General features: G+C 36.7%; 1 protein-coding gene across 2 annotated transcripts in view; it reads left to right on the top strand.

Annotated features, from left to right (window-relative positions):
• The first annotated feature begins 748 nt into the window (after positions 1 to 748).
• Positions 749 to 18,070, top strand: part of DCN (decorin) — a 54,286-nt gene continuing 36,964 nt past the window's right edge. The window contains exons 1-2 of one of the 2 annotated variants that reach the window (XM_043967109.1): positions 749 to 884; positions 11,795 to 12,029. In XM_043967109.1, the coding sequence (XP_043823044.1) occupies positions 11,828 to 12,029 (202 nt within the window). In that variant the 5' untranslated portion in view covers positions 749 to 884; positions 11,795 to 11,827. Of the gene's footprint in view, positions 885 to 1,665; positions 1,882 to 11,794; positions 12,030 to 18,070 lie in introns of those variants that run through there. The other variant, XM_043967108.1, reaches the window with a different exon arrangement.

Here is an 18,070-nt window from a genome sequence, read left to right as displayed (position 1 = left end):
CTTGTTGCCAGAGAAGACAATGAGAATGTGGGGGTGGAGGGATGGGACTAGACAACTCTAAAGCTGAGATGCTAAAATTTTCATTCTGCCTCAGGCCAACAAAAGCCTATCCCTTTCGAGGGATGGTGAATATTTTGGTCACAGGAAATATCCTTACATACCTAACAACACCAACCCAAATACATAAATGGGTGTAGAAAAAGTATTTGAGAAGGAGGGGAGTTAGGGTAGGAAGGGGGACTGTGCTATTTCTGGGTGTTAGCATGGGATTGACTCAGAAACTTAGGAGGAGAGACTATAAATATAAAATGTAAGGACCCCCCCCCCCAACACACTCTGACACCTGAGTAAATTCTACCATGTTCTAGCAGAAATGGAGATTGTAGAGCCCTTCCCTTCTGTCTTTCTCTGTCTCCCTGTCTCTGTTTTCATCTCTGTCTCTGTCTCTGTCTCTGTGTCTTTCATGGTGATGGTGGGGGAATATCATAGAGAAAAAGAGGGGTGCTTCCTCTCATGTTTCAAAGAAACTTACTTGAGGCTTGCACCTGGTCACAGCCTAGGGGCAGGCAGAAAGATGCAAGTCAAAACACAGAGATGTGAACTTTTCAAACTTTAAAGAGAAAACTCAAAGCATTTGGAACCAGGGAGTTGTTACTAATGCTCTTAGTGCTTCTCAGGGGCTAAGTAAACATCTTCTAGGAGATTTGGATTCTTTTCTCCCTTTTCTGGTGTTTGGAAAGCCCTTGGATATCAGTGTTTAAGTCTGAGCAAAGTTCTGGATTCATTTAAAAAATAACTACATTCTCTTCAAACCCACCTCCCCAGTCACCGTGTGTGATCAACTTATAGGATGTGCATGTTCTCTAACAGCCCTGGTGTTCACAGTAAGATGATTATTTTTTGAATGACGTTAGATCTATTGTGTTTTTTGGTTTGTTTTGTGTTTTTTTTTACATTTGGGAGGCAAAGTCTAAGGGGAAGGAGGGGGATGGACTTTTAAGGCTGTGTTGGTTTATATGTAACATTTCTGGTCATAAATGTCAGAATAATTTGAGTAATGAAAATAATAAGTGACAGGCTTTTCATATAAAACTCTGGCTTCTTTCCAGGATCCTTTAGGTAACCGTTCAAAATATATAAAAATTCCCCGATAGCATTCAAGATGTACTTTCTGTTAAAAAAAAATAAACAAAAAAATGGCAGAGTGAAGAAAGAGAAGATTGAACATTTTTTTAACCGAAGGTTACTCACATATTTGATGCAGAACACATTTAGGATAACTAAAAGATGAATGTTGGTTTATTTGCTCAGCTTCCAATTATTGTGAATAAGGGGGGTTACAATTCGTTCAGGGTGATAAATCTTACTTATAAACCAGGATAGAAGGAAAAGATGAGGGGGGAAATAGCCAGTCCTTCAGTTAAAATCTTTTTTTGTTTTAAAGGAAATGAATATACTAAGTAAGATGAATCACAAGTCAAGTTGCTCAGCTTTTCAGCACAAGTAGTTCGGGATGCTAAACAGATGAAAAAGAAATAAAGCAAAAGCAAAAAAAAAAAAAAACAACCCGATAAAGTTTCTGGCTACAATACAGGAGACATATCATTACCATATGATCTAATGTGGGTGTCAGCCTGGATTGTGTTCATTGAGGGAAACCTTTTTTTTTTCCCCTCCTAACTGGCTATGGAGTAGAAAGAAGCAAGAAGGTTTTCCACCAAGTGACAGTTACAGAGCAGTAACCTGCCCCCCTCCTCCTCCTCTTCCTCCTCCTCTCCACACCTGCAAACTTTTTTTTCCCTTCCCCTGCCTGGGTTGAATATTTAGTGTAATTACATCTCAGCTTTTGAGGGCTCCTGTGGCAAAGCCCTGGATGAAAAGGTATGGTTTTCAGTAATTGTCCCGCGCACGCTGCTGCAAGACTAATAAACCTTCGGTCGGTTGGGAGCAAAAGGGATGAGCTGGGGGAGGGATGGGGAATAGAAGAACTAGGAATCTTGGAGCCAGGTTTAAAGCTACATTTTGTTATTTGCTTGAGAACAGAAGTTGGGGAAGACATTTTAAAGAGCTTCAGTGCTTTGTCTGGGTGCTTGTGTGTGTGTCTGTGTGTGTTTAAGTTTTACTTCTCAAATGGATGTTTCTAAACACAGATGACTTTTTTCCCCTTACAATGAATATCTGCCTTTCTGCATGGATATTGGTAATGAAATGTTTTGACTCTTTCGTTCATGTTAACAGGGAAATGTTTCTGAGTTATGCCAAGTCTAGAAGGATTATGAATTCAGGGTTCTTTTAGTTGTTGGGGGTTTTTTGTTTGTTTTGTTTATTTCTCCTTCTCCTCAATCCTAGCAGACTTCTAGCACTTTTCAAACCCTGCAATAAAATTACACCAGGGGGAGGAGGGGGCTGTAGTTGTAAAGATTTAATGTATAGATCTGAAACCCAGGCAAACAAAGGGAAGATCATCAGTAAAAAAAGGGTGATTCTTTGGGGAAAGATGAAAGGTTCACAGAACACCATGCCTCTGGACTTTAAGTATTCACAGCTCGCATGGCTAGAAGTGGGATTCTGTGGACAAAATGTGCAGTGATACTTGATATTTTAAATGGGGACGTGGCTATTTTATAAGACAAATTAACTATGAAATCAAAGCATGCGGTTTATTTTCCCCCATCATATTTTAGAGATGATAATATGATAACCCCCAGTAAAGTGGGATCCCAGGGCTGTGGATGCCTGTGGTTTTTTTTCTTCCCCTATTTTGAGCTAAGCCACAGCCAAGAAATGTCTATAGCCACTCTACTTATGGATAAGTGCTTTGATTTACTTAATTTTAATTGCTTTGCTTTACTTCTCATCCTGTAAATTGATCTGGGGCTAGAGGTTTTTAATTACCATCCCCACCCCCTTCTCTCCAAGTGTTTATTGTTTTACTTATCTCCTTTTGAGTATTAAGTTCTCTGGCCAAGCCCACTTTGATATTGATACCATAGGCATAAATAGGCATAAATGACATCACAGAAACCTTCTTCTTGCTGAAGCTTTTCTATAGTAACTTGCAACAAGAGGAGTTATTCTGGTGACATGAAACTCATTTAATTTTGTCCAGGAAAATCAGTGGAAAAGAAGAATATTGATAGTATATTCAATTTCCATATCCATCGAAAAGGGACACGACTTTAGATAAATCATCTTGAAATGCTTCTTCCTTAGAATAGTTTCAGTATGTTTAAATACACACAACTCTCCGTTTATATGTCAAGAACAAATGTGGTTGCTCAGCGTGTCTTTGTTAATTTCATAGTCATGGTAAGTCTATGTGAATGAAATCTAAGCACTTAGGCCATGATTTTTTCCTATTGTTTTTTTTTTTCCCCTCAGTTGTACCACCTTAAGAACGACTTAGCATATGGGACTCCTAGCTGGTGGAGTAATGATTGGGAATCTCTAATAGCCAACTGCATAATGAGTCATTGTTCCAAGATGCTATTCCTATAGGTATCCAAATTCCACTTAGTAAGGGAAGGTAATTTTAGCAAGAAATTTGATGATGTTTCTATTAATTCTAAGATCTCTATCCCTACCCCTACAGTTTACCCTGAATTCAGAACAGTTTAAATTCAACAAGCCTTTATGAAGCCACATGCAAGGCACAGGTGTAAACTATTTGGAAGGGACCATTCAAAGCATTGGAGTAAGTAAATAAACAATCCATGGAAGCCTCTTCAAAAACAAAAACAAAAACAAAAGATGCTTAGCAAACTCATGCTGATTATGAGGCAAATGAGTTGTTTTAAGTTATGGGGAAATTATGGGTTAAATTATGGGAAAATGGGCACAAGAATACATTAGAACACAGAAAATCCCCTTTCCTGTTTCCATAGACCTAAGATCACAGCTGGATGGGACCTCCTAGGTCATCTATTCCAACATCCCTATTTTATATGTGAACAAATTTAAGGAGGCCAGGAGAGATTCAATGACTTGTCCAAGGTAACAGAGGTAGTAAGTGGAAACCAACATTGAACTGAGGTCCTTTGACTCCAAATCTCTTGTTCTTTCCACTGCTCTGCATTGCTTTTGGGGAAGGTAACCACCTATGGATATTTGTCTCTGAAATAATTAAATAAATAAATATGATATATAATATATAATAGTTAACATTATATATGTAATTTTAAAATGAATAAATAAACATGGGTAGATGATATTTGTCAGGGCTGCTAATGTAGTTTATTAAAACTGTAAGTTCTTAGTTTAAATTTCCTTCCCAAATTGTGGAGAATTTAAATATGCAAACCCAGCAAAGCTGTGGTAAACCTAAGCTCTGAGTTCTAATGTGTATCAGACCGAAAACCACTCCCTATAATTTTGTCCTAGAGAAGGCTGCCAAACAGCAAAGGAGGTTTTTATAGGCAATATTGTAACTAAAGAAAAAAAAATGGACCTTCTAGAGCATGTATATTACTATAGAATTGATGAATGATAGACTAACTAAGCATCTGAATTTGTAGTTTGAAAAAGGACAGGGATGGGTATTTATTATTTGTTATATTGCAATAGAAATACAATAATCAATCTAAACAAAAAATCAAAGCATAAAGAATTAAGATAGACTTATGCCTTTTCCATTGGCTTTAAGGTAAAGCTTTCTAGATGGCCAAATACTATTAGGAAATCAGTAGGTTTTGAATAGGAAGAAAGTCACTGGATAATCCATTCAAAGGAACTCTTTAACTCAAGGTAAGGATTTGCAGTACTTAGTTAACTCTTTGGAATGTAAAATAACAACAGCTGTTTTTTTCTAATATCTGTCATTGATTCTTAGAGCATTTTTTGGGGGGGTGTCAATTGTATACCTAAAAACTTAAACTTTTAAAATAAATATTATTTATTTTTAAAAATTGACTGGTCAAGGGGGCAGCTAGGTGGTGTAGTGGATAATGCACTGGCCCTGGATTCAGGAGTACCTGAGTTCAAATTTGGCCTCAGACACTTGACACTTACTAGCTGTGTGACCCTGGGCAAGTCACTTAACCCCCATTGCCCCCCCCCCACAAAAAAAAGACAAAGGAAAGCGGGAGAAACCCTCACTAAAACCCAATATATGTTTGTACTATTGAAATATCCTTCCCTCAGGAATTGGATATTGAGAACAGAGGCATTTGAAAGGGCTGTAATAAGGATTTTAAGAGGATTAGTCCATTGTATAGATGAGGAAAATGAACCACCAAGGACTCTGCCCAAGGTCATAAATAACAGAAAGAGGATGAAAATCCAGACTCTCTAACTTGAAATACACCACTTTTTGCACACCACCACTTTTCTATTCTGATCATTTTGCAGATTTCTTTTGAGTGGATATAAAATAGTCTAATCTAATCTACTCTACTCTACTCTAATCTAATCTATCTATCTTCTCTCTGGCTCTCTCTCTTTCTCTCTCTCTGGCACTCTCTGGCTCTCTCTCTGTCCATCTGTCTCTGTCTCTCTGTCTCTCTCTCATTCTCTCTCTCTGTCTCTGTCTCTCTGTCTTTTTCTCTTAAAATTTATCAACCTCATTTAGTAAGTGAGAAAACTAAGACTCAGAAAGTTTATGTAATTTTTACAAAGTCACAAGGGTAATAGATAGCAGAATAAAGTTTTGAATCCAGGTCATTTGACTCTAAATCTAGCAATCTTTCTACTATACCATTTTTCTATCCCACCCACTATCTGTCTGTCTGATCTATATGTCTATCTCTCATCTATCTCTCTATCTCTCTGTCCATCCATCCACCCATCTATCTATCTATCTATCTATCTATCTATCTATCTATCTATCTATCTATCTATCTATCTATTCCTCTATCTACATATATGTATGTAGATGTCCAATCTAATAATCAGTCTCATCTAACCAACCATCAGACACTAAGCACTTTGCTTTTAAATTGAATTCATTGTCAACTAAATCAAAATAGTAAAATGACTTGAGTGAACCCGAATCTTGATTTTAGTGAATACATGATTTAATCTGTTGTTTGTAAGTCACAGAAACTCTTTGGACCTCAGTATCATGGGGTAATGGAAAGAATGATAAATTTGGAATCTAAGCATATAGGTTGAAATCCTGGCTCTGATTCTAAATATCTATTTGACTTTGTGTAAGTTACTTAGCCTCCCTTGGCATCAGTTTGCTTCTGTGTAACAAAAATGAGAGGATTGGATTATATTACATCTGAAGTAATTTCCATTCTCCAAATTTCTTTCCATTTCACTTTGTGATTCTGTAACTTTGGAATGATTTATATTGTTCAAATACTAGAATTCATCCACCCACCCACACGTACACACACGCACACACACACACACACACACGATTTAGGTTTAACTAATTTACAAATGACTCATTAATCAAAGGGCTTTTTCATATCTTAATGATATTTTAAATTTGTTTATCACCTTCACTTCTGCATATGCTATTCATCACCTCCTATCTAGAGAGTAATCTCTATATCAGAGAGAAAACAAAGCATTTCTGCAACATTCACTGAATCTGATAAGTATATGTAATACTCCATCTCTGCAAAGATGCAAGAGAGATTTATTTCTGATCTATTCTTTGGAACCAGATTTGGTAATTATACTTATACAGACCTTAGTTTCACTGTATTTTGGTTTTTGTTGTTGTTGTTATTGTTATTGTTTCAATTCTCATGGTAGTATTGCTTTCCTATCTCTGTATCAGTTTATATAAATCTTCATGTGATTCTCTAAATTCTTCATAGTTATCATTTTCCACAATAATATCCCATTATCTTCATATACCAAACTTGTTCCATTGTTCAATTAGTGGTCAGCTTTTTTGTTTCCATTTCTTTTATATGGTATTGTACCTTTCACATATGAACAGCTTAGACACTGAAAATGGAAGAAAATGAACACTTATACATGGAAGACTGATAAAATTCATAATCTCTCCAGTGAATGTGGGGGTGAGACACAGACTCTGATGACTATAAAGAGAATTGTCTCTCAGATGAATGTACTGAGATAAGCTATTTGAAGGCAGAACAGACTGAAGTGATAGTGTCCACAATGCATTATGTTCATTTAGCTCATTTCTATATAACAATATTAGAAATTTAAAGTTAATTGGCAAAATTATGAAACAAGAAACTGTTTGGGGACCATGGGATATTAGGGCTGCAGAGTTCATACCTCATAAAAAGATGCATTTATTGATTTTTCTTTCATGTAGTAATGCTGAGTGACAAATTACCAGCAGTCTCTGATTTGAGGCATTAGAAGTTATTAAGAACCTAGCAGACAGACTTCTGGTAAAGACGGTTAGTTGGATAAAAGGAGGCAGATTAGACCCCACAGATCAAATAAATTTTTAAAAAATTCATTAGGTCAAATAATAATCAAGGAATTCAATTAAGAACAATAACGAGTGACTTTTTCCACCAAAGAATTGAAAAGAAGAAAAAGTCATCTAGTAGCCTACTCCCAACAAATAAACTGGTAAATAAACCTGATGATATATCTCCCAGTGTGACCAGAGATGGATCAGAGACATATATAAGATTCTGTGTCTATAGGCAGTCAGAATAGCAGGTATCCAAAGAAAATACCAGAGTAGTTGAAAACAACAGCTGGGACATTTGGTAGAACCAACGTGCCAGTAACTGGTGCAGTGTGCCTTTGTTGATGCCAGCACCCAGATCAAGAGATCCCAGCCCTTTTGAATCTAAGGTTCCTCACACTACATTGTGAAATACCATAAAGAGCCCTGGAGAGCTAGTTGTCTGACTCTTTAAGATTCAGGGTTTGGGGGGGGGGCAGCTAGGTGGTGAGGTGGATAAAGCACTGGCCATGGATTCACGAGACCTGAGTTCAAATATGGCCTCAGACACTTGACACTTACCAGCTGTGTGACCCTGGGCAAGTCACTTAAACCCCATTGCCCCGCAAAAAAACAAAACCCAAAACAAAACAAAAAACAAACAAACAAAAAAGATTCAGGGTTTGGGGACAAACCACGAGATAGAGATCAATGTAGGAACTCAGATGACCTTGGATGAGATGAAGCAGAGCCAACTACCTCACCCAAAAGGGCTGTGCTGGTGGAGTCTGGTCATGGCACACAGCTAGACCAAGATACTACAAATATATTAGATCAAATAATGACTCAAAATTTGGCCTAGAAGAAGAGAATAACATTCTAACAACTGCCAGTGGAAACTCAAAGGGGAAACATTGATTTTCTATCAGGACTACAAAAATATCTAGAAGAAATGAAGCAAAAGATTTTTAAGATGAAATTTTTAAAATAGGGAAAAAAGGAGAATACATATCCTACATAACAAAGTGGTTATCCTTACCCAAGTAATGGATTCCCTGAAAACTAGAATATACAAAACAAATCAATGACTTTATGAGACAGAAAGTAACAATAGAAATAAAAGATTCAAATATAGAATAAAATATGAGATATTTGAGATCAAAATCTATTGCTGGAACAGCTAGGTGGTGCAGTGGATAAAGCACCAGCACTGGAATCAGGAGGACCTGACTTCAAATTCAGTCTCAGGCACTTGACACTTACTAGCTGTGTGATCCTGGGCAAGTCACTTAACCCCAGTTGTCTCACCAAAAAAAAAAAATTATATTTCCCTAAAACATGTCAAGGAGGGATAATTTTTAAATTACTGGTATTACAACATTTTAAAGATCAGTCGTGACTCAAAAGAAGATAAGTAAAGATGTACCCTCCCAACCCACCCTTTCAAGGAGGTGAGAAGTCCACAGATGGATATTTTCACATTTCTTCAACCAGTGAAGTTATGTTTATCATTTTCTTTTTTTTGTCTTAAAAATTAGTTGTTTTTTTAATATAGGATAGCCCTTCTGGGAGGGGTTAGAGGAGGGATACTGGGGGAAACTATGGTGATTATAAAAGACAGAAAACCTCAATAATTTTTTAAAAGGAATTATTTGGCTTCCTAAAAGCCCCCCCCCCCAACTATCCATAACTCTTAGAAAAAGAGGGAAAAGTAAAATTAGAAAGAATCTACCTATAATCTCATGAAAGAAACCTTAAAAGGAAAATTCCCAGGAATGCCAAGGAACCACAATTAGGACTGCACAAGAGCTGGAAGCTTTTACAAAACTGAAAGGAGAACTTGGAATTAAAAGTTTCAAAAAGCAGCAAATTTTGGATTACAACCAAAAATAAAGTAGCCTAAAATGCTGAATATAATCCTACAATTGAAAATGGAACAAACCAAAAACTCAGAAATCTTAATGGAATAGAAGACTTTTAAGCATTTCCAATGTAAAGAACAGAGTTGAGTAGGAACTTTGAATGCAAAAATAGGAGTCAAGCAAAAAATGGAAGAGTACTTTTGCTGGATTTTTAGATGTAAACCTCAACTAATGATAATAATAATATGGAATAAATATGCTAGGTTTTTGAAGTGATGAGACCAAATGTTGTAAAACAACCATGAATCCTGACATTTAAAGAATGTGAAGGTATCATCACTATCCCATTTGAAGATAAACTATATTTCAAGAAGAAATAAATAGATGTGGCAAGTTGCAGTGTTTTATTTAATTCTCTAATAGAAGTGTATTAGTAATGTCAATTAACTAGTTTTAACCTTAGATTTTATAGAAAATTTGCAATTAATGGCAGGCAAGTGAAATTTTATTTTTCTAAAGTTAATTATAACCTTTGGAACCTCTTAACAGAAGGAAGTAATTTGCCCTGAATCAGTCCTCAGACCTGCATATCAGCATTTTGGTTTCTTTAAATTTTTTTTTTCTCTTTAAAGAAGAATGTTCGAGTTGCAGCAAAAAAAAAAAAAAATGTAATCATTGTTGAAAATCAAAAAGACTGCTAATAATACCACCAGAAGGGCAAATAAATTAAAACTACTATTACCCGGTAAAGTCCTTTTTTATATCTGGTTGTAAGGAGATTATAAGAAGAAAATTTGGTATTTAAAACCACTATGTACTGTTTATATGTATTCCTTTTGAATAGGATAATTAAGGTGATTTTAAAGATAAAAAATGAAAAGAGAGAGAAGAGGAAGAAGAAAAAGAGACAAGGAGGAGAAGGGGGAAATGGAAAAGGAGAGGAATAAGGAGAAGAGGAAGGAGAAGGAAAGGAAGAAAAAGAAGAAGGAGAACAACAACAACAACAACAGGAAGAAGAAAAACAAGAAAAAGAACAAGAAAAACAAGAACAAGGACAAGAAGCTGCTGCTTTAGGAACAGGGATATAAACTGAGACTAGGAGTACATAAGACATTGAAAACTTCCAGATGAAACAGAAATCTCTTCAACTGATTGAAAGAGAAGTATTGCTTTGCTTGGGTAGAACAAGGCTAGAGCAGTTGCTGCAAGCTTATTAGAAGGGAAGTGAATACTCTTTCTGTGGGAAGATCTGTAGGGACTTATGGCTATCTAGTGTCATGTACAGTTGAGAGAGGGGAAACTTTCCACAGATGCCTTTTTTGCCTTCTACTGTCCTCTTTTGTTTAAGAGGGAGACACGTTGCATTTATTTTGTTGTGAGCTGGGCTTTTATGTGAGAAGAAAATTGGAGCTGATTAAACAGAGCAGAATCTTCTGCTATTTTTAAATTTGAGGAGTATGTCACTGAAAAAGCATAACATTTTTTTCTTAGTGTCCTAGTAAGGGTGGCAGTGAGGGAAAAGAGCTTGTCACTGATTCATCATTTCGTGAGCAGAAGAGGAAGGGCTTTGCTTAGCAAGAGATTGGTAAGGACCAGAAAGGGAGAAACTATTACATAAGTGGCTTTAAGTAGGGAAGATTGTTCCTGAAGTAAACAAAGACACTGCAGCTTGTATTCCAGAGTTTTGAGTTGCTACATGTCCATGGGTTTCCCTATTTATGCATTTCCACACTAAGTTTCTGTTGAGTACTGTGTGAATTTATGAGGGAGTATGGCCAAGTTTTATGGGGAACTTTAATAATAATCCTGTTCTGGTATTCAATTGAATAAATTATATGATTATTATTTCTTTGGTCTTCTATTGAGTAAATATGACCATGATACCATATATGCTCTTTTCTTATTATTTAGCATGTCTTTATGTTTGAGTTAATGGTATCATGGTGACTGATGCTGTGTAAATGATAAATACACCAGTAGGAGTTTAGCAGCAACAGTGGCAAGCAATGGAAAAATATCCCCCAACATGAGGATTGTACTGAGGCCTGAGAGAGATCCCTTCCTTTGAGAATCCTAGACTTGCTAATAGGTAAGAGAGTCCAGGGAGCAAGAATAAGGGTCTATTCCATGTGGGTCTATACCGTAACTAGACAACATTTTGCTACCAAAAAAGTGTTACTAGTTGTACTGGTGTACATGAAGCCTTTTTTTTTTGTCTCTTTTGCCTGGCAGCTATATGAACTTATTTCACTGTAAACAAGAAGTTTTAAATCATATTTCTATTCCCTTTCCCCCTTCCAATTGCATGCTATAAAAATGCATCTATAATTTTCCTATTCTTTTAGAATGTACAGTTTTTGCAAATAGTATTTAAATTCATTACATTTATAATCAACGTCCATAGTACTGTGCCTGCTACATAAAAGGTACTTAATAAATATTCATTGATTGTTCCATGAACAAAATTCTTAACATTTTCTATTAGCCAATGCAAAGGCAGATGCTTGTCTTGCTGTTTTCTGACATTTTGGGTCCATGATAGAATATTACAGATGGAACGATGTCGTTCTATCTTGTTCTAACCCTTTCATTTGGTCCCTAGGTTCTCTGCTCCTGAAAATCCATGAAATAAACCATGAAAGCTACTATTGTCTTCCTCCTTCTCGTGCCATTTTGCTGGGCCAAACCATTTCAAACGGGCTTATTTGACTTTATGCTCGAGGATGAGGCCTCTGGGTTAGGCCCCACAGACCGCATTGTGGACCTCGAACCACTGGGGCCGGTGTGCCCCTTTCGTTGCCAATGCCATCTCCGAGTTGTTCAGTGTTCTGACTTGGGTAAGTGGATCCAAATCTCTATTTTAAGTGCCTTATTAGCTTTCAGCATCCCCTTACTGAAATTCCAATTTAGGAAGAAACAGCACTGAGAAGTGGGTAAGTTCTGGAGTCAGAATTTGTTCAGTTGTTGCAGTCATGCCCAACTCTTCATGGGGTTTTCTTGGCAAAAAAAAAATATCAGAGTGGAAACTGAGGCAAACAGAGTTAAGTGACTTGCCCAGGGTTACAAAGCAAGTAAGTGCCTGAGATTTGAACTTAGTATGAGAAGTCCTTCTGCTTCCAAGCCTAGTTCTCTATCCACTGCACCACATCATAAGACTATGGTTTAAATCCTGATTCTTAGGCTCACTTTGCCTCAGTTTTCTCATTTATAAAATGAAGGGTTTGAGTTAGATGGCCTCTAAAATTCATCCCACTCTGCAATATCACAATCTTAAGGTTTGTTAAACACCTTACAAATATGATCTGATTCTATCCTCCTAGATGACTTAGGTTTGAATTCTGACTTTGTGGCTTGATATATATGTTACCTGGAACAAGTCACTTCTCTCTTGGCCTTCATTTCCTCTTTTGGAAAACTAAGAACCTCTAAGATCCATTTCACCTTTAAGGGAAGTGTCTTTGAAAATCTGTTCTTTTTCTGTGGATATCTAAGTCAGAAATTATAAATTAAACATAAAAATACGAATAACAGTGTCCCTTGTTCCAAGCTTTAGGTTTGGTGAAATAAACTTTGCAGGATTTGCTTGTCCCACAAAGTCAGTAGTGAAAAATGTCATTAACCAAATGTTAAAATACATCATAAAATTATATCTAAACGTTGAAATGTCAAAATATGGGCTTATATTTGAGGTGCATAATTAAGAATACCTAATGTTTCCATGGTGCTTTAAGATTCGCAAAATACTTAACAAATATTATATCATTTTAGCTTCAACAATGACCCTATTTGGTTTTTGCAATTAGTATCCCCATTCTAAAGATAAAAAAATCTAAGACTGAGAGAAGTCAAGTCAACTGGCATTTTTATCATGACTAAACAATTTCTGAGGGGGTCCCTAATAAATTGGGCCCAAGATCTTCTATCTAATCAGGGACCTCTTTCCTTGAATGCTAGATACTTTTATACACTTGGGAGAGTGCTAAAAATAGAATGAGACAGTCCAATTTCATGATTGGTTAACAACAGAAATGGGAAAAACATTATAACTAGTGGAGGAGCATGTCTATCAATCATAATCACTCTGTCAGTGGGCTTTTAAGTTATTACCTGCAGGTTTTTCTTAATAAAGATGTCTGACCTGCTACCTCAGTAGAATTTTTCATAGGAAATAAAATATCCAGAGTTTTGGACAGCCGTATCCTAGGAAATATGGAAGTGGTAGGAAAAGGGAAAGTTTACAATGGGATTGTGGCAGTGATTCATAGGGATGAAGGGTGTTGATGGTGTAATAACTAGCTCCAGGGTTAATGGGATATAATTCTCTATAAGAGATACTCATATAATTTTATATTATAATCTGCAATGATATCACTAATAAAACATCAATATCACAAATATAATAAGAGGTTATTTGGTCCTACCAAAAAAGAGAAAGTAGATAAAGTACTGGCTCTGGATTCAGGAGGACCAGAGTTCAAATGTTCAAATCTGGTCTCAGACACTTGATACTATCTGTGTGACACTGGGCAAGTCACTTAACCCTCATTGCCCTGCAAAAAAAAAAAGGAAAAAAGGTTAAGTGACCTAAGACTCTAATTCAGGTCACAGGATCATATATTTAAAGCTGGGATGCATCTTAGAGATCTGCTAACCCAAGCCTTTCATTTTATAAATAAGGAAACTGAGTTCCAGAGATAATGAGTATCAAAACTAGGATTTGAACCAAATATCCTCTCACTCTAAAGTTCACTGCCTACAGCTGCTTTTTAGATTTTAATCCACTTGACCACTTCCAAATTTTAATGATTTTAAAGTGACATCTGGTAAGAAATGTTCAATATTTCAATAGTATTCTCAAATTTTCCTCCACACTAAAGGCCTATTTTCTCCTCAGGCTAAAAGTGAAAAGTATAAAGACCTTAATTACTTCCATGACCCCATATCCTGGTGCCAAGAGAGAACTGGTCAGTTATTTGTGAACTTCAGAAAAAAAAAAAACTTACTCTCAACTAAGTCTGACTGTTTACGTGACAGATATTTTCAAAACTCAATGGCTTATAAAAGCATTCTGGGATGACCTTCCAATTCCACATCATTAAAAATACCAAGTCACTCACAGGAACACATAATAAAAATGTTGTTGTAGAATGGCATATAGTCCAAGGATTTGGGAAAGCCATGCCAGTGTTTATAAAGATGAGTTATTTTCCCACATTTCATCTGTTCCCTAGAAGTCTGATTAAGAGAAAAAGTGTTCTCAAATTTCTTTTGCTTTAGTAATAAGGAGGGGGAGACAGTGTGATGTTGGGGGATCTACCTGATGGAGGGGACACTCCCCTCAATAATAAAGATGGCACAATCACCTGCAATGTATGGTTGTAGATATTTGCCCCATGATCACTACTAGCACAGGGCTTGGCACAGAGGAATTTAATAAATACTTGTTAATTGATGTGTTAGAGCCAGGGCTTGAACCCCAGTCCATTTGCCTTATTATTCGGTTTTCTTATTTCTACTTTATAGACTTATGTGAAAAGGATGGAGTAGAAATTGAGATGACATTCTCTGCGTCTCTGTCGCTGACTCAGTCTGCCACTATCTCTGTTTCTCTTGTCTGTCTTTCTTTTTGTATCTATCTCTGTCAATCTCTGTAATGTTCAACCTTATATGTAAGCTAAAGGCAAGTATATTCATGGTGTGGTGGATAGGGCATTAAAATCAGAAGCAGGAGTTGGGTTCAAATCCTGACTCAGAGACTTACTAGTTTAGTTACAATCCTTGGCAAGTCACTTAACCCTCTGTGGCTCAGTTTTCTCCTCTGTAAAATCAGAGAGAGGTAGATTTACAATCTTTACAATTCCTTCCAGCTTTAAATCTATTATCCCATGTTGGTGGTTAATGCAATTCCCTTTAAGACAATAATCCCCGGGGCCGCTAGGTGGATAAAGCACTGGCCCTGGATTCAGGAGGACCTGAGTTCAAATCAGACCTCAGACACTTGACACTTACTAGCTGTGTGACCCTGGGCAAGTCACTTAACCCTCATTGCCACACACAAACACACACACACACACACACACACACACACACAACCCAATAATAATCCCACACACACCAAGTCTTTGAACAAAGGGAATAAGATAATAGTCTTCCTGTAAAAAGATGATGGAGAAACAATGCAATACAATTGCAAGAATGCTAGCCTCTGGAGCCTGGAAGACCAAGATTCAAGTCTTGTTGTGATACATACTTTCTGTGTGACTCCAGAAAAGTCACTTCACTTCTCAGTGTTCTAATATTTGACCATAAGTTGAAGAAAAAACGCTGACTTTGCATTAGTGTGTGTGTGTGAAACTTTCCTAACCCAGGAGTTCCCTATACCAATGAAACAAATCAAATCCCTACCCCTATCCCTATGATGATGGTACGATTAACTCACTATTACTGTCTTTGAATTATTTGTTTTTAGTAATAAAGATGATTGATAATCCACCCACAATATTCCAAATGCTGCCCCAGTTAGAAATTCAGTCGGGGATTGACAACATTTTGAAATCAGTTGACCCATTGGAGGAATGACACCTTGTCCTTGGCTTGAATTATTGTAGCCAAATAATTTCTTCTTCCTCTAGCCAAAAATGCCATTAAGACAACTAGAGAAAAGGAAGAAAAATACAATAGTGAGCCATGTTTTATAGATCAAAATTGACATAATGAAAAAAAAAACCAACAGTTGGAATAAAGTCACCAAACATGACCCGGGTACAAATGGAAAAGAGAGATTTGTAAAGGAGAGAATTATGAAAAGGGAAAAGTAAAACAGAAAGACAAGACAGTATAACAGAGTAGTGAGCTTATCATCCTAGGCTGAGTCAGGAGGAACCTCAGTGACCATCTTGTCTTCATTTTACTAATGAGAAAACTAAAACCTCCACAAGTTAAATTATTTGCCCCAAATCCCACAATTAATAAGGGGGCAGATCTGGGATTCTAATACAAATTCCATGTTTCCAAATTCAGCACTCTTTACATTATATTACAGTGCCTTGGAGAAAACTCATGGTTGATTGAAATCAGTTCTTTGCAATTAAGTTATTGGAGCCATGAGCTTCTAATTTTCATGATTAGAATATATGGTCCAAAGGAGAAAAATAGTTAAATATAAATGTAAGTATAAAAATCTCTCTCTCTCTCTATCATCTATCTATATATCTACCCATCTCTATATCGGTCTAGTTAGCTATCTAACTATCTATCTCTGAGGTGACTATGGACCATCATCAGATGACTAATATGTAATTCATTAAAAAGTCAGGCTTTTCTTGGACATATTGCCCAGCTTCATTGTAGGAATTTCAAAAGGAGCTACTCTGTCAACATGATTATAACGTGGGCATCTTACTACTAGTAGTTCTAGGAATAGTGACTAGACCTGTGCTTTCATTGATTTAGAGAACTCCCAAATGAGGAAATTCCCTCTACTAATTCAGGGTGGTACCTTCTCTGTAACCTCCAGCCTGGAGTAAAACTGATTGTTGTTGAAGGCCTGAACCAAGTCTTTCGCATGGGAAGTGTCATGTATGTTAAAACTATTCAGTTTTAAGATATAATTTTGGCTATAATTTATAAATAAAAAGGTTTTATCTTAAACTTAAGAACATATTACATAAGGACATTAAGACATTTCCCATAATAGGGGAAAAGATGCTACTGTAATGTTGGTCCTATATAGATAAGCAGTATGGAATAGTGAGTAAAGGGTCTGATCTCAGGGTTTGAATGACCTGGCTTCAATCTTCACTTCTAATATATTCTGCCATGTGATACTAGGCAAGTCACTTAATTTCTCAGTGCGCCCAATTATCTTTCTCTCTCTCTTTTTTTTGGTGAGGCAATTGGGGTTAAGTGACTTGCCCAGGGTCACACAGCTAGTAAGTGTCAAGTGTCTGAGATTGGATTTGAACTCAGTTCCTCCTGAATCCAGGGCTGGCGCTCTGTCCACTGCACCACCTAACTGCCCTGCCCCCAATAATCTCTCAAAGGTCTGTCTAAATATTAATAAGTGCATCTTAGAGGTGCCCATGAATAAAGGTGGAAAAGTTACTCTCTGAGGGGAAAAAACCTATAAGTTACAGAGCAAGTGCCAACCTATATGACTAAAGGGAATTTTCCTCCCTGGGGGATTCCATATATCAATAAATCTTATGACTATATATATATATAAATTTGTGGTAAGGATTTTTGACTGTATGGGTTATTTGATCACAATGACCCAAACAATTTCCAAAAACTAAATTACAGAAATTCCATGGATGGAGAGAGTTTCTACTCTGATAAAATCCTAGCTCTGTACTCTACCCTGCCTTCCTTTCTCCCTCCAAAAAAAAGCATATCTAAGAAGACTGGGATCATACTTAGAAAGGCCAGTTTGTGTCAGGGGTTTCTAGGCCTGATCTTAGGCCATTCACTTTGGAAAAATGGCATTGCAAGATGAGCTTTAGAGAAAATCAAAGAACACTGTCAACAAGGGTAAATAAATGAAAGGTATTTCCAAGGGACATCAGAAATGCCATTTTCCCCCACTGTGACCCATCTGAGTGGTGGGTTAGCAGGATACGACATGTTTCCTTTTTTTTATTAAGGTTGTTTTAAAGTGTTTTCATGACTCAGCTCTGGGAGGCTAGGAATGCGTCCTGGCTAACCTTTCTAATGGCCTCAGTACTTAGCCCAGAGTAAATGCTTAATAAATATGGGCCGAATTAAATTTAAGTTTTCCAGATGGAATCTTAGAGGTCCTGAGTGATAAATGAGATCAAGTTGTGATTCTTCCACATAGCTCTGGGATTTTAAACATGCCAGGTCAACGCTGGGGCAGTGG

Source organism: Dromiciops gliroides, chromosome 5, assembly GCF_019393635.1.
Source record: "Dromiciops gliroides isolate mDroGli1 chromosome 5, mDroGli1.pri, whole genome shotgun sequence".
In the NCBI taxonomy this organism is placed as follows: Eukaryota; Metazoa; Chordata; class Mammalia; order Microbiotheria; family Microbiotheriidae; genus Dromiciops; species Dromiciops gliroides.
This window is presented reverse-complemented; position numbering and strand designations above follow the sequence as displayed.